The sequence below is a fragment of the Triturus cristatus genome, chromosome 4_1 (genome assembly GCF_964204655.1).
Source record: "Triturus cristatus chromosome 4_1, aTriCri1.1, whole genome shotgun sequence".
Lineage (NCBI taxonomy): Eukaryota > Metazoa > Chordata > Amphibia > Caudata > Salamandridae > Triturus > Triturus cristatus.
In genome coordinates, this window is record NC_140585.1 from 1018280838 (window position 1) to 1018307676 (window position 26839).

The 26839-nt window shown below is 40.9% G+C and overlaps 1 protein-coding gene across 1 annotated transcript in view; it reads right to left on the reverse strand.

The window, feature by feature from the left end:
* RELN (reelin) overlaps nt 1-26839 on the reverse strand; it is a 1440257-nt gene that overhangs the window by 1013356 nt on the left and 400062 nt on the right. The window contains exon 4 of the mRNA XM_085653954.1: nt 15847-15917. Coding sequence (XP_085510080.1) covers nt 15847-15917 — 71 coding nt within the window. The remainder of the gene's footprint in view (nt 1-15846; nt 15918-26839) is intronic.

Consider the following 26839-nt stretch of genomic DNA (forward strand, 5'->3'; position numbering starts at 1 on the left):
AGAGTGCGTACGTGCGAGAATGAGCAAGTGAGAATCTGAATAAGAGGAAGTTAGGGGAGAGAGACTAAATGTGAGAGGAAGTGAGTATGAGTGAGGCAAATTTTGGAAAAAAAAGTGTGAACTCCTGACCGGTCCCCATCACTTTCAAAGATCATCAGCCACCCTGCATCTCGTATTCAGGTGTTTCAGGAGAACACTCAATTCTCTTTCTCTTACAGTATCTGCTTCTTTTACAGATCTTGAGAGTGGCAATGGTCATTGCAGCCATAAAACTGAAATGCAAAGAAAATAATACATGCACGAGATAAAACAGAATTTTCTGTCTTAAAACTCTTCAGACAGATGAGCTTATATTTTACTTGGGGTGAATTATCCAGAGAGAACTAAGGAGACCCCCTTGTCTTGACACGTGTATATACAACGTGCAGGGGTGGCTCCTCTATAATGGTTGAGGAGCGTCACCCCACTGGTCAGAGTCAGTCAGCGAAAAATAAAATGATTATAAAACAATATTATCATTTTATTTTCCGCTGACTGACTGAGCTAGGGAGTCTTAGGTGGGGGCGGGGTCGGACCATGGCAGTGAGGAGTGATGGTCATTGTAAAGTGTGCATGTCGGTTTTGCCGGCCAAACAGACATGCGCACTTTAGGTTTCTCCAATCCAGCTGTGTTGACAGCTGGGTTGGAGAAAAGCCGCAGGCTCTCTGTGCCCGAGCGAGCATCAGACCAGCCCACTCAGTCTAATCTCCACACTGCTCTCATGCTTGGTATAGTATGAGAGCAGCGTCTGGATTGGGTGGGGAGGCTGTACTTTGTGCCCCAATGACTGCCGGGAGGAGGGAACTACCGAGGCGGCTAGCACTGTCAGCATCGGTGGTAGGACAGGCAATTTTTGCTGTTGTTATAATTTCCCTAATCCACCCCCCTCCACACGCACGTTTGTTTTGCAGCAGCCACCACTGATGAAGTTGAATAATTTACCTGGTTTGAATGTCTACATTGGAAATCTACCTGCATACGGGCAAGACCCGGAACTGGCTGTGAAAAGCACCTGTGGCACAGCAGACTGGGCTTGTGACACAAGTATAACGCCGAGAACATTGCAAACGCTTGATGCTGAAAACTGCATAGTAGTACATAGAGCGATTGCAACCTATATTCTCATAGACCACATTTCTTATTACTCTTTTACTACGATGCAGATTAGCTGTTTTACTGTTATCTAAAACACGGCCAATGCAGATGCATGTGTTGAATGTGTGATACGTTTAGTTCAGTCATAAGACATCTGTCAATAAAGCAACCAAGCACTGTGAAGTGCAATACTGCAATGTACTAACCAACCACAATACAAACAGATATATGTTACTGTGGGGCTCTATTTACACTCATAGTGATATCTGTCGATGTGCTAAGAACACCACATTGAACTCAGCCTCTGCGTTGTCTGCTCCCATTAGCTATGCATGATGAGCCACAAAGAGCCTCTTGAATCACTGTTACGTCAAATCAACAAAAGCAATCAAGTGCAAGTGCCACAAAGGAGACATCAATAAGCACTGCTGTAAATGGATTTGTGAACATTTATTCGCCGTTAACAAGTGGCCCACTAGAACCAGATCAACAAATGCCAATAAAAAATGCTAAGATATCAACTGATCAATTCACCTTTAAAGTCCATATTTGTATCCATATTTATACATTCAATGAATCAAGTTAATGGGAAACTACAAATGCTGTCTCTGGTTGGTACAGACCTTTTACAACCTTCTTCCTACTATATACATTCCTTCTAACAAAGCAATGTACATGCCCGACTATGATTGTATTTTCATAAGCTAAATAATAATCAGTAGCCAAGATCCTGCGCTGTCACTCATCATTAGCTAAAAGTCACCTTGTCATAAAATAAATAAGCATCTAACCCCAGGACCCCTCGGTGTCACTCTTGTCATAAGATAAATAAGCATTTGTTGCCAGGACCCCTCGATATCACCCATGTCATATTCTTATAAAGCGTCAGTCATCAGGCATCCTTGTTACCAACTTTGTCATGCGCTACCTGAGTATCTGCTGCCAGAATCCTGCCCTGTCCCTTTTGTCATCAGTTCAACAAGCATCTATCGCCTGGGCCTCCGCCGCCATTTTTGTCATTAGATATAGGTAGCATCCCTCACTGTCGCTCTTGGCAAAGGCTAAATACGCCCCTGTCATCAGGACCCTTTGCTGTCACTCTTGTCATCTGCTAAAAAAGCATCTGTGGTCAGGACTCCTCTCTGTCACTATTAGGTCCTTATTACAAGTTCCCTATATTTTGATGCGGAGATACCGGGTCTGGAATTACCAATTCTGCCTAGCATCCCTGCACCAAAATGCAGTAATTACAAGTTATTTTCCCCAGTATATAGGATAACACGCGGGTACAGGAATACTGTATCCAATTGTATGTGTCTGTCCCTATTCCGGAGAAAAAAATAGGCCCAATTCCACATCCCTTAAAGAAGATAGTAAATACATGTAGGGGCTTCGTTTTGGCCCGTATAGACCGGAGACTTATGCGGAGAGTTCACAACTTATCCCTTTCACAGTAGGGTGCAACTTACATGAAGGGCAGCCTAAAAAGAAAGAAATGAAAGGGATGGGATGGGCGAAGAGAGAGGAACTTAAAATCCAAGCATTGGTGCTGATGTAACATTCAATACCAGCTACTTTCCCAATCGCCTCACCTTGATATCCCTGAGAAGAGACAACGTTGCGGACTCCCTTGCACAGACCTCACCTCCTACATGTATGAGCGCTAAGCCACTGTGCTTGTTTTCCTTAGTTTGTACAGTCATGGTCTGTGTCAACCTCTCAACATGTAGAAAAGCCTTTTATTGAGTGACCTGTCCGCCACTGCCTCGGGTAGTCAGTTTTATCGAGGGAGTGTTTATGGTTTGTCAATCCTGCCGTTCAGTACTTATCAAGATTGTCGTTCAAGACTTCTTTTATTTAGCACTTACTCCCCCAAAATATCCACTAGGGAGACAGATATCATACCCCGGTCCCAATTGGGGCCTGCTATTTTACTGCTGTTTGTCTTTATTGTTTTCAATAAGATTCAGTAAAATGCCCTGCATGATCCCAAATGCCAGCATCCACAAAAGCTGAGGGCTTTACATGGATTCAGAAGTTAAATGTTACAATATGTTCAGATGAAGGTCACTTCTATTCAGTCGAACTTTGTAGATTGAGTAGAAAAATCCATAGAGTCAGGAAATACATTAGATTGAAAAGGGGGATCATCAGCAGCATTAGTGATGCTTCAAAGATGCCACATGTTGGACCTTTGTCAATGTTACAAAAATCACCAAATGCCGGTCCTGCCACTAGAATATATCAGACCTTTAGCTCGCCCAAGAGCAGGTCCGGCAATAAATAAATGCCAATGTAGGTAGACGCCTTATGACACCAGCCCAACAGGCCATAGGAGGGTACCAGATTTCATCAAATGCCTCAGAACAGCCTTGTTCATATTTGAGCGTCCAATTTTCAAACAGCATGGGTCTTGGAAAAATCCTTGCAGTCGCCTTTTCAGGATGACACCTCAGTGCCAGCAGAAATGCCAAATTAAAGCACTTAAGGTAAATATTCAAGCCCTTACATGAGAACACAATTTCGTCTCCAAGTGACCTTTGCTGACACTTGTGTGTAATGCCACTGATATAGAAAGGGAGAGGAAAGTGTTGTTGAAGTCTCTTACCATGCTCCCCCATCATGTTCACTGGACAAAGGGAGCGCCTCTGATCTATGTCTTTAAGTGCACCCCCCTGAGTCGCAGCAGTGGACAGGTGGGGGAGAGTGAGAGAGAATGTACCTTTAGCTGTTCGAGAAAATGGGAGGGATGGAGCATGGATAGGTTATTTTAAAGGTTGCAGGGGGACTTGGGTACTACCCGTATAAAGTTGATACAACATTAAATCAAATGTTTAAAGAGCAATGCCATAAAAGAGACAGTCATGAATGGTTGGTAGAAATCAGTTGTTTCCAAAATGTTACCTCCAATGTTTATGTAAGTAACCAATTAAATGGAGAGATGGACAGCTAACCGCATGCTTCCCTTAACGAAAATATTTCAGTTAGTGTCACGTTAGAATGCTCTAGCTTTATTGCTACGTTTAGTGCCTTATTGCAGGTCACATTACTAGCTCCTAGAACCCGAGCCTCAAAATTTGGGGCCAAAGGCATACTAAGGATTTCATGTTTCCCTTTTTTTTTTCCCTTCCACGTGCAATTATAATTTGAGCGGTCATGCAAGGCGTTTCCTGGTCTAATTGAAGCTTTTTCTCTGCAGCAGGATGCCTTCAACGGGGGCGCGGGAAGCACAGTTAACAGTCCAACAAATAGGTCCAGGCAGGGCCGGACTGGCCATAGCGGGCACCGGGCATTACCCCGGTGGGCCACCAGGGTGGAGGCTGGTTTTGAGCCCCTAGGGGGCCGTTTTTGTTACCGGGGGCCTGCAATATCAGCCCCGGTAACAAAATCGGCTGAAACCGGCCCTTCTAAACAGCTCGGCCGCACCCCCTCAGCCCGCCCAGGTGGGCTGGCCGAGCAGTTTGGCAGGGCCGGTTTCAGTTCCCAGTCCGGCCCTGGGTCCAGGTAGCCCCAAAGCTCATACTTCTTTTATGTTCTCCATTTAATCAGTGTCACTTTCACCAGACAGTCTCCAAACGTTGTAGTTTTCAGCGGGACATTGCTCAAAAGCATTTCTCCTTCTGCCTGAGTTGTACCATTGTGCACTCCGATCGGGTGTGCCACTGAAGAGGAAGCATGAGGTGTGTGCCTAGTCAGACAGCAGTACAACAGAATTTCAGAACAACAGTGAGGCACGTTGTGCTGGGACAGGGCAAGTCGGAGAGATTTGTGGTCTCTACATACTTGATCAACCAAGCAGGACCTGAAAGAAAGGTGTACTTATAATACAGATCCTTAAGAGAAATGACTAAATGCAAGCTTGTGGTGAAATGGCAGTGACTATTTTTATCTAATAGAAACAGTTTCAAGTGAGGGGTTGAGGAAAGCATGACACTATTCAAATGGTATGTTCATTATACATTTTGCTGACAGCCTTGTTGTGGTCTTCCCCCAAACTATTTGCCTTCTCTCTTCTTGTTTGCTGAAATTCGTTTTTATTGGCATTACATCTCTGTGCACTTTACCCCTGCTAACCGGTAATAATGTGTTCTCTCCTTTAAACATGGTAAAATTGGCTTACACTCAATTGGCACATTGAATTTGCTTATAAATTCCTAGTAAAGTAGTACTACATGTACCCATGGCCTGTAAGTTAAATCCTACTGGTGGGCCTGCATCAAATATTGTGCACCCCTTTAAGTAACCCTTTAAAAATATCTCAGGCCTGCCATTGCAGCGTGTGTGCAGATTTAAACTGCCAATTCGACCTTGCAAAATAAACCAATTAAAACAACCAAGTTGCATCTCCTGGTTAGGAGATGTTCCCCTGTGCACAGCTGTTGGTCCCAGTTAATGGGTAAACATTGAATCCAAAGTAAATGATTCTCCAATTGAATTGGTTGCTTTATGTTATGATGTTTATTTCCATCAATCCAAGATATTGCTTCATATCAAATATCATGTATCATTCATGTTTGGTGTGGAAATCCATATATACAATTTCAATTCATCAATCCCGATGCATTTCGGAGCCCAGTGCCCTTCATCAGGGAAAAGCATCTGAAATTCAATGAATACAAACTTTTACATGGAGAAAGCACTCCAACTGATTAACATTGTGCAGATGAGATATAAAAAACCTTATCTGCCACTTGTGAAAAAGGAATGATTAGTAGAAAATAGGAAAAATAGAAAAAATAGAAACGGAGGTGTGTAAAAGAACAAGTCAGTGCACATGATGACGTGGTAAAATAAAAAAGGTGAATGAGTGGATTGCAGCGCGCGCTTGTGAAAATACGAAGGGTGCAGCTAGTTAGTGTGTGAACATTAATGCAGTGAGTGTGCTAATGGTAAAAGCAATCGAAGTGTAATGGTTAAGTGAACGGCTCTATCTTAGGTGAATAGTGGCAAAGCATGCGCTATAGACGCGTATGTCTCTGACAGGCTTACATTTGGTTTTAGGTTTTACATGTCCTGGTAGGGAAAAATTGGTTTTTCACTATTGAGAGGCCTACCTCTTCCATGGGATAACACGGAGTTACCTTAGTACATTAAATACATGCTAACCTTTGATTGGGAATAGGTAGAAATGTAATGTTTGGGCTCAAATGACTTGTATTTTTAAATCCTCTTTAATGGTATAGTCAGATTTTAGATTACAATGTAGAAAATCCCACTTTTAGAAAGTTTACATTTTCCTGCCCTAAACTTTCTTGAGGCCTTATAGGAGTTTCCAGCTGCCTAAGCCTGTTAATTGCTACTCAATCAGGAATTCTCATTGGGCCCAGATAGTGAACAATGGGATCTGGGTGTAGAGGGGATAGGGCCATCCTGCCAGGGTTGAAGGGGCAGAGCTGTTGCCTGCCCCACTTACGTTTCAAAGGGCTGCCTCCAGCAAACACAACCTATTGTTACCCTATTCCTCTTGGACTCTGGGCAGGGGAAGGAAGGGGAAGGAAGGAATTTTCCAGAACCAGATGTGAGGACAGACTAGAAGTTTACCCCACTTCAAAGGGTAGCATCAGGTATAAATGCTGGACCTCCTGAGCCACTCATCAGTACAACCCTGAACCTTTGGGAATTACAGAAGGACTGCCTTGTTCTTCAGAGGACTGCCCTGCTGCTTGATACATGCCCTTCTCTCTGAGAAGGAAACTGTACCTGCTTCCTTCATCCCAGCCTAACCTCCGCAGGTCAGTAGGCTCTTCTGAGCTACAGGCACACAACTCCAGAGACCTCCCTGAATCTGCCCAGATGACCTGCCGCAACTAGACCTGCCTGAGCCCTGCTGACCTCTGCTGGAGTAAGTTTGTGATCATCAAGAGGTGCCTCTCCAGGTCCTGAAACTTTGGCTGGCATCGGTTGAGCTCCCCCTGTGAAATCCTGAACTTTTAGACTCTGTGTACCGGATTTTGAGAAGGTAACTTTTTTAGCAGGACTAACCTGGTCCCTGTGTCCAGCCTGCACTCCATCCGAGTCGTCCTGAATTTGTGACTTTGTCCCATTCTAGCGCAACCAGATGCCAGCAGTTAGCGCTTTCTTCTTTTTGGCGCTATTTTAAAATATTTTTTATTGCACATCTCTGATTCTACTGATTTGTTTTTTGACGTTTTAGTCTCATTTTATTGATTACATTTTACTCTTTTTTATAATTGGTGTAGGATATCTCTTGTGGTGTGTTTTCACTTTACTACTGTTTGTGTGCTTCATGAATACTTAACACAGCACCTTTAAGTTAAGCCTGACTGCTTTTGTGCCAAGCTACCAGAGCGTTAGGCACAGGTTGATTTTGTGACTTTTGTGGTTCACCATAACAGGTCGTGGTTCTTGCTTTAGAAGAGTTTTCACCATCCTCAATGAAAAACCCAATTCCTTACAATATAATTATTAATAGGAGTGTGGCCCTATTATAGCAGGACTAGCAAGTGTAATATGAAATTAATTATAGTAAAGGGAGCAACACAATCACCCTCCTGAAGAATGAAGGAATTGTCTATCCTATAAATAATGCCAGTTACAATCCTGCACCATAGTGGTATTTCTGTGATCCAGATCTGCATGGTAATCATTAGGATAGAATAGGATAACATTTATGAAGCATACTTATACCCCAGGGTGTCAGGGTCCTGAGCAGACGGAAGAGAGGAAGGAGGCACGAATCATCCATCTATGATGAGAAGAGCCATGTTTTCAGCAATTTTCTGAAAACTGAGAGATTCAGCGTTGGAAATGGAAGAAGGCATGGAGTTCCAGAGTTTGGCGGCCGCTACCGAAAAGGAGCAACCGCTCCATCTGGCCCTGCAATATCTTGGAGAGATCAGTTTTTTCTGGGATGGGGATCTCAGAGTCCTTCCTGGGGTGTACCATTGGAACATGGATTTCAGATGCGGTGAGCCCTTATTGTGCAAGGCCTTACATAGCATGTTAAGGAACTTGAAAAAGATGCGCTTCCTAATGGGGAGCCAGTGCAAGTTACGAATCCCCTCCCTGGCTGATTGGTGCTTCGGACTGTTAAGGATAATCCTGGCTCCCATGTTCTGAACAACCAGAAGTTCGTTCAGAGTAGCTGGATTGATGTTGAGATACAGAGTATTGCAGTAGTCAAGCCGGGAGGTGACCAGTGCAATGATGGTGGACCGATGCAGTTCGGACAGAATGTACAGTAGCACCTTTCAAAGGGTTTTTAGGATGTAGAAACAGGTGCCAACAGTACAATTGACCTGGGCATCAAAGGTCAGAATGTCGTCGAAAGTGACCCCCAGATTATTTGCTGTCCTAACCGGAATAGGAAGGGGTCCACAGTCTGCAAGCCACCAGGCATTCGACCAGATTGAATTTTGCGTACCAAATACCAGTATCTCTGTCTTACGGGCATAGATCTTTAGGGAGTTATATCCTCATCCAACAGATAATGCTTGCCATGCACTTGTTAAATTTCTCTGCGACCAGTTGCAAATCATTGAGATGGAAACAATGATTTGCGTGTTGTCTAGATAGGAAATCAGCTAAAACCCAAATGATCTCACCAACTCGACCAGAGGGGTCACATAAATGTTAAAGAGGGTGGGGCTCAGAGAGTTACCCTGGGGAACCCCACAGGGAAGACTGAAGGACTGGCTCTAAAGCCTCCCACAGATGACGATGTTCGTTCCCCCAGACATGAAGGAGTGGAGAAGCTGCAGGGCCTTTCCCATAACTCCCATTTCCTGCAGACGTTGAACCAATCGTGCCGGGGAGACGGAGTCGAATGCCGCCAACAGATCGAGCATAATCAGCACCGCCCATCCACCCTGATCCACCTGCATACGAATATGATCAGGAGCTACAATAAGGGCAGACTCAGTGATGTGGCCGGCATGGAACCCATTTTGAGAATGGTCTAAGATCTCCTGTGATTCAACGTGATTCATCAGCTCAGTGTTTATGAATTTCTACAAGATTTTTGCGGGGGCAGGCAAAGGGAGATAGGGCGGAAGTTCTGCAGCTCTAAGGGTTTAGCCTTGGGTTTTTTGAGGAGAGGTGAAACAATAGCTTCCTTCCAGGTGGACGGATAGCTACCGGATAGGAGAATACTATTGAACACCCTACAAAGGAAGTTTGCTACAGGGTCAGGGACCAGTTTAAGTATCAAGGGCCTACAGGGATCTGACGGTGCTCCGGATTTAAGGCCCATTAAGAGATCTTTAGTTTGCCGAACTTTGATGATTGGGAAGGAGGTAAGGACATGCTCCTTGCTGTCCTGGGTGACCTCCTCAACATTAGGTTCCACAGCTTCCATAGGGCTGAACTCCTGAAAGACCATGAGGACTTTGTCCTGGAAATAAGTGGCTACTCTTTCATAGAAATCTTGTGAGGGGGTCAGCAACTGTGTCCCCGGTGGCTCAGAGATCTCCTTAGTGACCTTAAATTGCAGTCTAGAAGAATTGTCTGATGAAAGAATCTTTTCGGTAAGAAAAAGGGATTTGGTTTCGGAAGATGGCATGCATGTATTTTTTCAGCATACATTTCTGATTAGCCTTTTTCCTTGTACAAGGGGCCGTGCTCATCTATGTTCTTGTCTGCGGCAGTCCCTTCTAAGGCATCTGAGCTCTTTTGAGAGCCGTGGGGCTGATAGTTTAGATCTTCTGATGATGCAGTTTTTATAGGGGGCAGCAGTGTCAAGGGCCTTAGTGATCCAGTTGCGGAAACCATCCACTGTGGGGAGAAATGGGATGTGCCTCTCTGCACAGGCCATAGCCAGGGCGGCCTCCCATTTAGCGGCTGTGAGTTTGTTCAGATCCCTACAACGAAGGCACCACGGTGTGGAGTCCTCCTTCATCATAGTGGGGAGGGTATAACAAACTTTGAACTCGATCAACCAATGGTCCACCCAGCTGAAGGGCTCAACATTCCTTCTACCCTCTTGATTATGAGACCTTAGCATAAATCTGATGGTGACACTGTCAAATTTAGACATTCATTAGAGCTATCAAGTGAACAGGAACTATGCTGACACTAACATAATGGACCCCCTAATTTGAAAACTTAATAGCTGGGCAGGCACCTATGCTAGACCCCGTATGCCTACACTCCAACCTTCTACTGAACTCAACTCCTGAAAAACTTAAAAACAACTTTTACCAACACAGCAAACACATACTAACCAATGTTCACCCATTACATAGAAAGTATGGACTGTCTATTGATTTCCCTACACTGACATATTCAGCAAGGTTCCCGATATGCTGAACAATGTATGGAGCACACAATTTCAGATGCTGACACTTGGCATCATTGCACTGACATTTTAGGTGCTACCCTTGGTGCACTAGAGGGTGAGGAGATTGCCTAGCTTAGTGCTGCTCCACTTCTCACACAATCACCTGCGTTTTAGTTTACACCCAGGGTAGAGGCATTTTCCTCCCCTTAAGAAGCCTTTGTATTTTGTACTGGCACCACAGACACCATGGTGTTACAATGCCAACCCATTCTTCGTTTCTGCAACTGCCAAGTGCCTTCATCTGGGGAACCCAGCAGTACTACAGAAAAATGTCAGTTGCTGTTTTCTGAATAAAAAACTCTTTCATTCGATTCAGAGGAAGGCTGCCTGGATCCCAAAATAGACTAACACCCCTCCAATCCCATCTGGGCCTAGTTGAAAATCCTCCACTTTTTGTGTCACCCTATATATTAATAATGAGCAAGTCTGTTTCTGGTCCTCCTATGATGCTTCTCTAAAATCACCCAGTATCCCTCTGAAGTAATCCCACCTCTGCGTTGTGAAGATGCTCAATAGGAATGCATAGTTATATGCCTGTGGCTGGATAGAACAAGCACTGCCAAAACCAACATGCGTAAATATGCAAACACCTATATGCATGCTTGTGTTGATATATTAAAGCGATACCTATTGACTTTGCCAAGGCTTATTTATTAATGTATTTGGAATACTCCAGAGGGTGCAAGTCATGACTAAAATATTTTTAAAAAAAGATGCTGCAGTGAAAAACAGCACAAATAATGATTGCTTCAAACATACACAAAGAATTTAATTTGGGATAATTCTGTGTACCTTTGAGATGAAAAATAGTCCCACATGCACCTTAATGAAAGGACTTCATGTCCCAACGGGCATAAATAATGCACCTCTATGGTTACTGAAACAGACATGATATTAAGTTCACCTTTATTTATCTCAAAAGAGAAAAGGGCACCAATTAACATGTTTGATGAAACCAATTGACCCCTGATGTTATATGTATACTCTATTATCGGTGAGATGGAAACATGTTTACATTTTTTTCTCTGAATGTAAAAAATTACAAAACGCAAATAAAGATATTAAAAAAAAAAATGAAGGGACTTCATAGGAGGCAAAATGATTCACCAAATAACCAATAGTATTAGGTAAGAGGGCAAAGCCAAAGCCCACCCTACATACATTTTAAAGAATTGATTAACAATAGGTCAGCAGACAGCTGCTCTTTGAAGCCAGCCTCAAAAAACGGTCACATTCCTTTAGCCAGCAATCACATTTATCTCAGTAGCTCCAGGCACCTATGCAATTGTCAGAAAGCATTAGGTATATTTCAGCTGCCTTCTGTTTGCTAAAATGTTATTCTTCCACTGTCTGTGGAGTGGATTTATAAATTTGACAACTGACGCCCACCAGGAATAGATAGAAATGATTGTGCAGTTATTGAGTACAACTGGTGAAATTTGTCATTTCAGCAAACAAATTTTATTTATTGAGTCAAGGAACACCAACAGCACAGTCACACAAGCTATAATGCCTTTACAGGTTACACTTTGAGAGTTGAGCAAACCACATATGATGCGAGAAACACATAATTTGGTCATCAGGTGGGCTCAAGGTACAGATTAATCAGCTCTATAGATCAACTGACTCCTAGACAATGGCGGAACAACAGCCCACCAGCCAGCAGGTACCGAATATTGTCTTAAGCAATAGATAGAGAGGATGCTTCTGGGCATGGTCCTATTGCTGTGGGTGCTGCTAGGGGTTTCACACTTGAGGGAATTGCCCAAAAGTTAATAGAGCCTGTGATGTACAGGGGTACAGAACTGTCACACAAAGAATGCTGTTGCAGATGTCTAGTTCTTGTGACAGGCCCTCAATAAGCAAACAAACCTCATTAATCAGTGTGTCTTACTGATTTGTAAATGTACTGTTTCCCGTGCAGAAACTTATCAATTTTATATTTAGATGTATTGAAGGAGAATTTAGGGTCTTCTCTGCTTAAGTTCTTATTGATGAGATCAATTCTTCATGTGATTTAGCCCCTATGAAGAAGCAGTGCATCCAAGGCTTGCACATAAAGTTCCTGCTACAAAGGATTTATCTTTGACTGATTCCATTGGCTATGGTGGGTGCTAAAGCAGGCCACTATTTCCTGTGTATTCCTGAGTATTTGTGTCCTTCTTGACTAATCATGTGACAAGTCAGGTGATGTAGCTTTGGAAGTCATATCCACAAAGCAAGACTTTCATTCAGTGCTTTGGTTCTTACCATGCCGAAGGACTTCTATCTACTTTTGCATCTAATTTTAACCCACCACACAGGGAAACTCTTAAGTACTGCAACATACTCCCCTGTAAATAAAAAAGTTAGGAACTTAAAATAACACCCTAGAGGAAATTATCTTAAAAGGAGACATTATTACAATGTTTAAATTACACACATAAATACATATATATTTCAGTTTTAAAAGTTATATTTTAATATTACTTCCGATATTAAATAAATTAACATTTTAATTTGTGTATTAAAGTAATTTCATCCAACTGTTAATAAAAAACTAACATTAATTGAAATGAGTTAAATACGTTTGAATACAATTTAGTAAATAATATTTCAATATAAAAATTATAGTGAGGGTGAGATTTTTTACAGTTATTTTAAATCATAATAGTTATACATATACTTTAATTTTATTAAGTTAATATTTAATTCGATGACTTAATGTGCTACAACATTTTTTAGTTATAGGCTAATAATAATTATCTTAAGTTAATTTACATGTTTATTTTAAATAAAAAAATGACAACAATTATTTTTCCCCATACTGCACCCTAAGGAGATCTCTGCCCCGGTGGTGGAGACATCCACCTACGTGTGAAAAGTTACTTTTATTAAAAACTTTACACTCGCAAATACTGTTCCAGCTGGCTCCACTGTCTGTTTTGAATGAAAATGTTGTGAATGCTATGTTTTTTAACACAGAGACTTTTTCATATCTGTTCGAAAACGTGCGTTGTTCAATATGCAACAAGTGAATAACTGTGATTCCGTCAAATGCATGTTTCTAGCATATTAGTCTGGTTTGCAAAAGTATCACGATTTTGCTGTAATCAAGCTTATGCAAACCACATATATTTTGCTAATATCTATGTTAAAAATGTGTTTAGAAATTTTCAACAATGGGTCTCCCTATGTTCATTGTTTAGTTTAGAAGTTACTCTAGGGATGTTGCAAACACTATGACCATTTCTTTTTAGACATTACTATTTTCTTTTTTGTCTCTTCAATCTTTACTCTTTTATCATTTGTGTTTCAGACTTTTTGCATTCCAACATTGGGCCTTTCAGACTCTTCTATTTCATTCACAGAAATCGTTAAGTTTTAGACGTGTAGAAATACTAGAAATGTCTGTACCCTATGCACTTGCTTTCCAGAACTGATTACAAATTCTAAATATATTTTATCATCAGATAATCACATTGAGACATTTGTCACCATGACTGTTTGTCTTATTGCTGATTTATTCTCTTCTACTCCCATCATTGCTTTAAAAATATAAGATAATATTGATAATCAGATGTTCCAGGTATCAGACTATAGGTCAGAGAGGACTTCCACAGGCGAAAAAGATGAGCATCACACCAGCATTCAACTTAACGGAAGGCTCTCAGGAGCCTCCTTTGAAGCATTTAGCCTGTCCTGGCTGATATCAGGCTGTGTTTGTTCTCAGACGAACATGACTGCCCATGCCCCTTGATGTAGAAATAGCAGGATTGCTGTTCCAAAACAAACAACAAATCCTGTTGTCCCAAACCAGGTATGCGCACCACCTCTGAAACTCTAGAATTGCTTATTATTTACTGATTCTTCTCAAACTAGCATAGCACCTGTAATAGAATAAGGACAGCGCTTGGACTATAACATTCAATAACCACGCTAGAATTTTTCCTGTTGTTTTCACTCTGCATAAACTTCTTCACTGCTTCAATTTTATATTCTGTCATGTTACCATTCATATTGTATGCACTAAAATAGGATTTTAAAAATAAACATTTTAAAATGCATATTCCTTTTCCAGTGATCCTTGAGTGTGGGATTCATTAACAAAAGAGGGTTTGGCGTTCCACTGTTGACCTCATTCTATGAAACTGATTGTTACCAGGAAACACTTCCCACACAAAATTTCACAGTGAGTTATGTCTGGGTTAAAGTCCAACTAGATTTCTAAATCGGATTTGTACAGTGACGAAGTCCTTGTGCAAGGGGGTCAGAAATCCAACTGTTGTGACTCTAGAGGGGACCCAAGAGATAGCATCAAGAGGAGACATGTAAGTCTGCACCTAATAGTAATTTTACTCTTGGAAATTGTGAATAGAAAAATGGTGTAAAGTAACAACTAAGTGCAGTGGAATGTTTACATATGAACATACATTTATATGTGTACATTTTCCTTTGAGAATAGGACCCTGGGTCTCTCTCTCTGTGTAACAAAAACAATTTCAGCACACATGCGTGATCGTCATGACGGTTGAGGAGGTGGTTGAAAAAATTACAGCTTCAGCTATGTGCTTAGGGGATATGATCTCCACAGCCAGGCAGGGAACTATTCTCCATACCAACAGTGTACCTTAGGATTAGTACAGCAGGGAAACACTGTAGATACAAATATCACAACGGTTTCCTGAATGGTGAGATAACAGGGAGGTTAAGGATGACCTCCGACCCTGGATAGCATTCCAACAGGTATTTAATGGCAAATGTAACTGGTTTAAATTTACATTACTAGAAAAAAATTGTGTTTATCTTTCTGTAGATATTGTAGGCAAACATCACACTTTATTTCTATCCACTTACTTGATGGAAAACTATTCAGATGTTTGCCTTACATAATCATTACCAGTTAAGTAACTGTTCGTTGCTATTTTCAAGTTCAATACATTCATTTCTAGAGGATGTCTCAAGTTTGTCGCTTTTTTCAGTTAGACTTTCATGATTCCGCGTGATAAGTCTCAAACATACAGCTGTCAAAACTTAAATCTTATTTAATTGTTAAGAAACTACTTTTCCAATTGAACTCAACTTGCTTCCCTTCTAAACTAGGCCTGGATTCATTTACTATTATAACTAGAGTCCTGTCATATTCCAGAACAGATGCAAACAGTAGATTTATGCACATGCTGACATTTTTGTGTGGAGACATTTCACCAGCCTTAGTTTTGGATTTTGTCTTTTTACACTCTCTGTTTTTGAGCCTATGTTTTCACAAGCTACCAATTTGAAACCACTAACACACATAACCAACAAAAGCAAGTAGCAGTCTTCACTATAAGTCAAACAATAACATTTGACAAACAAAATGTCTGGCATACTCATTATGCTAAGGTAAAGACAGATGCAGCAAGACAGCAGTTCCAAATAGCTCGTACTTTACCTCCATGTTCACACAACTGCTGTGCTAATGCATCCTTAAAAATGACTTGGCCCCGGTGAGTAGCAGTAGCCCTAGAAACAGAAGGGAACAATGTAGGCAATCAGTATGTACAAGCACATGTATGTGCAAAAATATATGTTTTTATTACATCATTGCTATGGAGCATAATTGCAGAAACTCAAATATGTTGATAAATGGCAGTCTTGAACGTGACACTGAAGCAATACAAAAAACCTCAAAGAAGTACTGGCGCCAAATATGGAACACAAATAGATGGCAGACACACACACAAATCAAATGTTTTTTCACCGTACTCTGCATATTCTTTGATTGAAATTTTTGCCTAATTCTTGATAAATGAAAATACATATTTTTTCAGAGCTATGTACAATTGTTCAGTATGGTAGAACTATTTTTGAAACTTTAATTGGAAAACAGCAATCACATAATTTTTGAATTGGTTCTGATTGTGTGTCCTTCTTAATGATTAGCTCTGATTTCAGTTCTGATTATTACTAATGACAATCAAGGAAGCAAAATAGTTCTATTCTTGCTGTCCTGGCGTTTTTAATGTATATATGAAGCAGAGTTTAATTTGTTTAAAAAAAAAACTGCATTGGCCCCAAATTGTTTTAGGAGATGGCAGCTGCACTGCCGGATGCAGGGTTTGCCGAATACCAAGATTCACTAATCTTGATTTCACCTCAAACCCCTTTCTTCTATCACTATAAACATTTTTTCTCTTAATCTCACTCTTGCTGGTTCTTATTGATCGCTGATTTTTCTTGTCACTGTTTTCCTATCTTTCTTTTCCTACTTTTTTCTCCCTTTTCTGTTACTGTTTTTCTGGGTCAAAGTTTGATGATAAAAAGTAAACGTAAGCCCCGATTCCCAAACAGAGGTGTCAACCACAAATGCAAATTCAGCACTGATATCAAGCACCCTGCCCTGTTTTTCTGATGTGCCTTCCTAATCAAGATTTAAGTTAAAAAAACACACATATATATATATATATATATTATCTACTGGCGGTCGCCAGTAGATAGTTATAGTTAGGATCGTGTTTCCATAGGAAATCCGCAACATTCTATTTGGAATAACTTTGGCGCCGATTGACAAATCCTCGCGAAATTTTCAAAATAGGTGGGGCGCTCCGCTCCGCTCCTTCCCTGAAAGTCTCGGCGGGATTCGTGAAGCGGGGACTGAGAAAAAGGGGGGTCCCAAAACGCGTTTTTCCCATGCATTTTTCCATAGGACCTTTAGACAGGGCTACAGCCCGAACGGCTGAACAGAATTACTAGAAATTTGGCAGAGAGGTAGTCATCAGGTCAAGGAAGTGCCTTTTGTAGGTTTGGTGTAAATCTGTTCAGTAGATTCTGAGAAAATAGCCTTTAAATCAATATATATATCTGAGCCAGCTTACGGTACGCTTACCGTAAGCTTACCGTACGCGTACGGTGGCGTGCGCGAGCGCGATTCTGATTGGCTCTTAGATCTTAGTAAACATTCGAAACAGCCGAAACCAGGAAGCGGCGGCCGCCATTTTCTCTCTCGCACTGAGAGCTATGTTGTTAAATAAAACCAATAAACATATAAAGGGGCTGTTTAGACAGCTGCCACACACATAGCCATGTTGAGGGAGTCCCCATAGACCCCCCAAGGCCAAAAATGCAATTTTTATTTTTTCGCTAATTTCGCCGATTACGCTTACCGTACGCGTACGGTAAAAAATATTAAAAAAAAAAAAACACTATCCACACTCTCCCCACCCCCTGTGCATTTGGTGGCCGCAGGCCACCAAATGTGCAGGGCTTATTAGAAGTGTGAAAAACCACAATATTTTAAACAAAAATAATAAAAGAAAAAATTAACAACACTCTCTCCACCCCGTGTGCAAATGATGTCCGAAGGGCACCATTTGTGCATGGCTTATAAAAATTACGAAAAAATAAAATATTACCTTTCAAAACGAAGTGCATCATATGTCCTCCATGTGCGCAAAGCGCATCTTGCGTACATGGCCCATCTAGCGTAACGTGGGCACGCGGTGCGCGTAGCGCACCGCGTGCCCACCGTGCGTGCACGACACTAACTGCGTAAAGTGGGCGCACGGTGCGCGAAGCGCACCGCGTGCTTACTGTGCGCGCACGGAACGAACTGCGTTAAGTGGGCGCGCACGCCACGAATGGCGTAAAGTAACTTAGCATTTAAAAAACCGTACAAATTCACTGAAAAAACCATAGGTTTCACACACGTTATAGTTAGGAATTAGCATTTAAAAAACCTTGCAAATTCACTGAAAAAACCATAGGTTTCACACATGTTATAGTTAGCGGAAATTTTACTGATAAAAGACCAGTGAAATTCCCCCGTTATAGTTAGTGTAGGCAACTATAACTCACGCGACCGCAATCTTCTGCTGATGACATATGTGTCTTTATGAAAAAAAAATATTTGAAATATATGTATAGCTAAAAATGTATGGAAGAAGACATGGGCAAATAAGTGTCTAAATACAGTATTAGCATCAGCAGAGGATTGCGGTCGCGTGAGTTATAGTTGCCTACACTAACTATAACGGGGGAATTTCACTGGTTTTTTATCAGTAAAATTTCCGCTAACTATAACATGTGTGAAACCTATGGTTTTTTCAGTGAATATATATATATATATATATATATATATATATATATATATATATATATATATATATATATATTCACCAGGCAGAAAGATGACCCTCAACTTGAGGGAGATCTTGTCTGGAGACCCACGTTTCCTACTGAAGACCTGATATTATAAGGAAGAATGAAAGATGAGTACCAAAGCTGAACCCGGGCATAGAGAGCTTTACCACAGGCTGCATGAAGGGCTGGTTATAGAAGACGCATTGTTATGAATCATCTGAAGCAACAGCTGAGATAGGTTGGTATCCTTGGATGCAAAGAAGCGGAAAGGAGACTCAATGTGAGAATCAACAGCTTAGAGGGAGGTGGGTTAGCAGCATAAAAGGCAAAAAGCTGTACCCAAGTATGTACGCCCACTGATGAATATATTACTTCATCAGTTGGCAGACACCTTGGAGTGTCTCTCTATCTGTTCAACTCAGGAAAGTGTGGTGGTGAACAACATATCTATGAGAAAGCCCAATGGAAGAGGTCCCAAAGTTTAAATTAGCAATGATCAATATAACAGTGCACATTGATCTGGAACTAAGAAGGCTCAAAGGAGGTGGATGTCGTTGGCACAGCCTGAGGTAGGCAGAGAGGATGTACAAAGAGTGTAAACAAAAATGCATAGTAATATGACACCAGGTTGCAGATTTAGAGACAGTGGAAATCACTCAGTTGTGGAGCTATATTGTAGGCATGCTATGAAAAGCTCTCAGGGAGACAGCTGTTGCAACCAGAGCTCAATACAGACGAGTGGAACTATCTGCTGGCAAAAGCGAAAAAAGATGGCTGGTGGTTCTGGACTGGTGACATGAATGATGAGGGCCAAAATGAGTGTTTTGAAAGAGAAAGAGATGTGGTTTTTGCTAATTTGCAGGATTTTGAAGCTTTGGGTATTCTGTTTACGGAAGGTTCTGTGTCAGCAGCTACATTGATGGTGTAATAGCTTGGCTTTGCTGTCCCATTTCTTTTCCTGCATTGCCCCCTCTCTAATGTCTTTGAATTTAGAAAAAGAGTGTAGAGCGGACTTAAGGAGAATAAAGTAATAGGAGGTTTTTACAAAAATGTATATATACCAAGCTATACAATTTGTTTTTGTTTGCTCAGTGGTGACAGAGCTACGATTTGTTACTGTAAGAAATGTATTTTTGATGCAATTCCTTAACCAGTAAAATATAGTTTTAAGTGTACATTAAACGTATCCATGTATTTTTCAGTCAGGTACGGGCTATTTAAAGAGGAACTGTAGTGCAAGCACTGATGGAGTCTTTTGTTGCACTAATTCTCTTTCCAGAGAAGGCTTACTGTCGAACTCTACATGTTTGGCTTTATGTTCTATCTCATTGTTTAGAAATGCGCTTGACAAAGCACAGCGAGCGAGCATTTAAAGAAATAGTTTGGAGTTAAAAGGGGCTTTCCCGTTCCATGCAAAGGTGGAAAATGTGAATCAAGTGCATAGAGTAGAGAAGATTAAAAAATACAATAGAATGCCAATTGTCCACAAATGCACTTGTCCTGGGAAATATTATTTATAATACTGATCCAGCGTGTCTGGGCACCCAACTCTTTCTGTTATCTTTTTACTGGATCTCTTTATTCTTACTCACTCTCTATGTTGATCCTCGGATAAATTTCGCACTGAGGGGAAAGAGAGTTAGCATTCCACGTCCAATAACTCAAACATTAACAGTGCAACACATTTGGCTACACAATGAGGATCAGGAATCGGTAGCCAAGTTCAAAGGTGTTTGTTAGAAATTAGTAATCAAGTTCAAATAGATCACTCTTAAGACCGTACTGTAAAGATACAAGATGACATTGGTTAAGCCTAGCCTCAGGTAAAAGTTAAGGTGAGCAAGAATTAAACAGACAAGAAACTCAGTGGTTGTGATACAAAACATTCACATGAGAATGTTATGTTTGGAAAACAATCTCAAATGGTATTTTCTATACATTAGTAATCTGAGTCTTCCAATCACAGTCCACGGCACAGGAATGGTTCAGGTATTTATAGAGGTAAAAAATCAATGAGTTCCATGTAGGAAATAGGGACCAGGCACAGGAGCATAAGTAGGACAAGCATTGGTATTTCGGAAACAATTACAACTATTATAACTAACAGGCCTGAGTGTGTTTTTTTTTTTAATTGATCTCAAAGATTTGTGAACGCCAGGCTCAAGATCGGGTCACCTCTGAATATAAACAGTTCAGTTTTGGGCCAGAATAACCAGAGACACCCCTCGGTTTTAATGACGTGCCTTGTGGTGAATGGCAGGGGCTGAGCGTTGTGCACATGCTCTCCATGGCCCCTGTTAACCCAGGTACAATCAACCCCCGGCAGCACTGTTCCCCCTCACTAGCAACGCCGGGCAGCCTGTCTCCCCTATTGCAGAGGTGTCCCTCTATTATGTCTATGAAACTACACAGAAGTAATACATTTTCAGCTGTAGAAAGATAGTCCTTCTATTTCGTCTACTGAGTAGAGACACAATAGTAAAACCAACGCAGAGGGATTTATGGAAGGCCCTCAGCGATTGAGCCATCTAATTGTCGGGCAATAGGCAACGTTTGTTACTTTTTCAGGATATCTTGAAAGTAATGGCTGTCAGCAAATGTGCGGCCCACCAGATGCACAGTCGATTTCTATTGTTGTAAATTAAAAATGCCGATATAACAATGTATACAAATAGGCCCCTCCCCTCCATACTCAAGTTGAATGGGAAAATACGGTGGAACCCTATGAAACGATTCATCACAACTGAATGACCTCAAAAGTATTTGTTATTCGATCTTTCGACTTCAATGGAGCACTAAACAAAATATTGAACAGTATTTTAATGCGATGTTGTTAGGTGTTTAATCTCAGTTAACAATATTACACCAAGTAATGCTACAAGACCGACGACTGCAGGTTTGTGAAGGGATTCGCTGTCTTTGAAATTAGAAACGTTAAGACTTTTATAAATTACGTTTATGGAACCATATGGTGTTACCCAGATGGCTGCAGCCTCAAAGAACACATTCCGGGCTCATTTAAATACCTCACGGAAAACTCGTGCACTGTGGGGAAACAGTATCTGTCACTTCCGCACCATCCTTAAGGATTGAATCCGAGCCCGAGGCTATGTGTTCATTTCTACTGAAAATGAAGAAACAAACATATTTCAAAATTGAAATATCGTCACAATAAAGAAGTATTGGAAACATGAGATGAGAGGTGAGTTACACCTTCCCGTCCACTAATCTTTGAGCCTTGAAACCTCATTCAAAGGGCATGGAATCAGGTCCCAATTCTGAGGTTCCACCGCACCCCCATATACCCTTTGAGGGGTTAGAGCTGAATAATCAGTCATGGAGAGGCCTTAAAGAGCTTCTCCTGTAACACTTTCTGGCTGTTGAAAGACGGAGGTCAGTGTCATCAGCCTTCAAAGATAAACTGCTTCTCATTCGTCTAGCATGGAGATTTGTGTTTCCTTTCATTTGTCTAGCTGCAAAGGGAGTGGATTTGGAAATATATGTCTAGGGAGGCTCTTGAATGGTACACGAGGGCGTGAAATGTGATCGTTACCGCATGGAAACGTTTTTGTCAGACAAGTAAAGAAAAACATTTGCTTAATCTGTGTCCTTCAAAATATATCAGTAACATGGGAGGTCCGAATGAGACATCTGGTAAAAACACAACCAAGCAACAAAAATCTATTATCACTAGCAAAAAGGCTGTGGCTAACAGCACAGCTATACATGTGCAAAATCCCTCCATAACAAGGTATATTCACCGCATGCCTCACTTGTATCTGATACATGCTAAAGCAGGAGGTAAAGTTAATGTCCAGAGGAACAGTTATTTCCTCAACTGGGCTCACCTCCCTTTTTAGCGAGGGGTATAAATGAGCACCATAGTGTTTTCTTTCTGTTTGTGATCCTGGTCATTCTACACAGTTTTTAAGTGTATTTTGTAACTTTCCTTTTGTTCACAGTATTGTTTGTTGTGTGCAGCAGGCGCATTAACAAAATGTGTTCATAATCATTAATCCAAAGTGAAAGTAATCAACAATTATTAGGTAACCAATTTTATGATAAATAAAGAGGTAGGACAAGCGGAAGTATGTATTGTGACTCACACAGCAGTTACATTAACTTAATATTCCTATGTCACAATTCACTTGAAAGGTTGATGGCCCCGTGGGTTGGTAAGTGGAAGTGTGGGTTAAGCTCACCTACTAGCTGCAGGAAGCCACAGTGCCCTTTTAAGTCACCCTGACGAGCAAGTATTAACCCTGACTAGGTGGTTGTTGAGGCAGTGAGGTTGGGGTGTGCCCAGCATGGGCTTAGCTTCAAGGGACTTTCCCAGCGATGCCTGTGTTTCGCAGTAATATGGTCAGGGTTGTCAGATTGCTTCATGTCAGCAGGAAATCACTGATACAGCCCTGGGCTTACGTATTAAAGAAACAGGAGGGCATTCAGTGAGCAGAATTCCTCATTTGACTGCAAAATAACTAATTGAATTAACACCCCAGAAATCAATGATTTGTAAACCAGAGGATTGGAATCATGGTATTCTGCTGGCAAATAAAGTTAGGGTCCTTGTTATGGTATAGACTGCACAGTAGCCTATTTGGCACATGTATCTGGCAAAGTGTTTTGCATGCTTAATTTTGCCCCACTATTTCAAGATGTACAGCTCTGAAGTACAGTATTAAGACGTTTTATTCATTTCATGCTGGCACAATAGAATGCGATTTCTCCTGGACACACAGTACATGTGGTTTATTACAAAAGCACTGTATTCTTGATGGCCTTGCTTCTCTTGGCACAGTCCATAGGCTGCTCATAGTATGTGATATGGTTCAAGATGTTTCTCTTTAATATATAACTAATTTTGGAGCTTGTAATGGACCAAAGTTGTGGGAAAAATATTTGAAAAGCATTCATTGTTTTCTTGAGGTCACTATTAGATTAAATTTTTTCTTTCAAATGTATTTTATTGAAAATGCAAAATAAAACAATACAATACAACCATCAAAATGATAAGAAAAGAAAGGAAAAAGGGAGAGAGGCAAAAAGGAAAAAAGAGGGTGGAGAGAAGGGAGGAGGGGGCAAGAGAGAAAGCAAAACAGTGACGTTAAAAAGCAGTGTTGGAGTCTCAAAAATATCAACAGGTTAATGAATGAGTACAATACAATTGTACATCACAGATCTTTGACAAATTGACGGACAGTGCTTCCTAGAGTAGAGACATTAAACGCATGAGATGTGGCAAAAGTTGTCAAAACAAGGGGGAGGAAAAACGCTAGAGAAAGTGCGAGCGGGGGGTGGAACGTTTCACAGTGAGGAACAAAGCCCCTGCGTATAGGGGGACAAAGTATGGAAAAGGACCCAAGGAAGATCATGGTGACATAGGTGACTAATACCATGCAGAGGAGTGATTACGTAGTATCCCTGTTAGGGCCCCAATGGCTATCTGTGCAAGAGAGAAGTATATTGTCCTCAAATAGGTGTAAGGCTCAAAGCCTCGGGGGCTGAAGGTGTGCGTGGTCAGGTTTGCAGAAATAATCTATCAATGGTTGCCAAGTGTTTGTAAATTTGATCTGGTGGGACTGGAGCCGTGCCGTAAGTAGCTCCATGGCCATAGTATGCCACAGACGAGTGAACCAAACAGTCACCAAGGGTGTTTTAGCCTTCTTCCAGAGTAATGCTATTGTTTGTTCAGCTGCGCAAAGCATATGTAGAATTAAGCGCCAGTCCCTGTGTGTCATGGCAAGAAGGTTCACGGGTTTGAGTCCCAAAATAAGTACGGTCGGGGTTTCAGGTAGGAGGTAGCCAATCACCAGTTTAATGTGACTAAGAACTTCTTTCCAATAAGTGGCCAGTAACGGGCGATGCCACCAAGTGTGGAGAAAATCCCCAGTAGCGCTCATACATCGCCAGAAGAGAGGAGTTGGGGAACATTTAATGTAACCTAGGAGGGGTGTAATACCATTGCGTCTTGACTTTATATTAGATTTATTTTTGCCAAGTTGTGGGAAATTTTGTATGAAGATGAGAGAGGGATTAGATAGCCATGGTTGAGAAGCTGTATGCCACCACCAAGAACATTATGCCATTTCTTTTTCACATTCCTGATGGCAGTAACAGAAAGAGAGCGTAGAAGCGAAAAATAGGGGGTTATGTAGAGGGCAAGATACTGAAGGAGAAAGAGAGGGAGAAAAGAGGAAGAGAGATGTAGACTGTCCCCTGATAGACAATCACATTTCAGTTACTTCCAAACTATTGATGAAGGTTTTGGGATTGGTCGCTCTAACACAGGTGACTCTAACTAGTCAATCACTAGCTACCAATAGCTCCCAGACACCTTCAGAGCAGCTCGCAGCCTTGAGTTCATTTTTAAATAGGTCACATTTTTCTTTTGAAGTTAAGGGAAGTCTTTGTTTACTTTGCATTATTATCATCAGACTGCAGATAGCAGAGCCTACTAATGAGCACTGCTGGAGTCAAAGCCCTTTTATTTAATATACCTAATATACCTCAGTCCTTCAGTTCTTCACCTCTGTGTCCTGGGTCATAAGAGTCAAATTTTTGACCCAAGACACAGAGGTGAAGAACTGAAGAACTGAAGAACTGAGGTATATTAAATAGAAGTCCTTGTTGACTAAATATTAGAGCTGAGTACAAAATGATGTATTCTTGAATGATTTTAAATGGGAGAAAATTAAAATTAAACGTTACATTAATTCTTAACTCTTCATTTTAATTTTCTCCCATTTCAAAGTGTTGCATTTAGAAGCAGCAGACCTTTAGCTCTAAGGGGCCAGTAGACACTATGCCGTATTTATAACTGATAGTCATTTTTTCAAATTGGAGACATTTAAAGTGAAGAACACTTTTTCTATGAAACATTAAGTATTAATGTCTTTCTCCACTTTCAATTAAGCCAATTACGTCTTAATGTTTTATGAAGCATGTTTCATCACTTAGAATTCCTCCTATTTAAACAACTGTGTTTCTCTGTTATAAATATGGTACCATGTCTACAGGACACTGGGAGAAAGATGCTTGATGTTTGTAAATGTCACACTTGGAAATGGGAGAACATTTAAATGATGATTTTTATGGAATCCATATAAACAAAGTTAACTCTTCAGTTTAAATTGTCTTGACACAGTGCCATAATTATAAGCGAGAAATACAGCCATTATTTTAAGTGGGAGAAATATAAAGTGCAGAAAAACTGTTCCCTATTCTGAACATTTTTGCTGAACATCTTTCTGCACTTTAAATTTCTTCCATTTGGTTTATACATGTACCAGGGCCACATATAGTGAAAGGTATGTCCTATGCCACAAGTACATATGACACAATCTCTCAGTCACCTTTTCATATATATCCTATACATTCGCACACATGTTTATACTTCCCCACAGACCATGCTCTCACTGACACACATGGCAGCCCTTTCATAGTGCCCCTAGTCAGAGTATTTTGTTCAAACCATAGTATCTGGTGCTATGGACATTAGGTTTAAAGTTAATTAAGCTGGGCCAGTGGGCGTCTGGTAACACTACGTGAGATGCTTATACATCAGTAGCTCACGATAATTTTCAATGATCAGAATTAGCTCTCATTACAGAAAAGTTTGGAAATCCCTGCACTAACCAGTAGAGACAAATAATATCCGCTTGAAGACAGAAGGTTCACAGGACAGTGCCATTTTGTTTTCATACACCATTGATCCCCAGGTCTGTTATTAATAAGTATTATTAGAAGTTGTGAAAAATGATAAAGATCTTGCTTTTCCCCAATCAAAACGGATCCAGCAGTCAGTAGTTGTTGCTGGTCATTTAGTTGCACATAGAGGTGATTTTGCTGAAGAATGTGTCCTATAAATCAGAGTACCTTACCTTATCGTATGTTACCAACATACTGTGGAGATGCACTCCAAAATGCATGGCTGAACACCACTATACTCACAAAATCTCCAGTGGCTAAGCTTATATGGTACACTCTCCCTTTAAATAGCACTAGGATTATTCACTAGCTTTACTGAGTTCATGCTGATGGCCAGCAACCCCACTTTGAAAGATTTTCCTGCACCACTGAGGATGATTGTCTGATCCAAGTAAAATGATGCTTGAAAATCCAAAGAAAAAATATAGATCCAGGACTTTCTTGGATGTGGCTATCTGAGACTAGAAATGCACATAGTAAACCGCAAATTGGAAGGGACTAGAACATATGATGGCATGAACCGATTGATAATATTCTACATGTGCTGTCACTAGGTTATCCATAGCTATCAAATGTAAGAAAAAAAAATGACATGC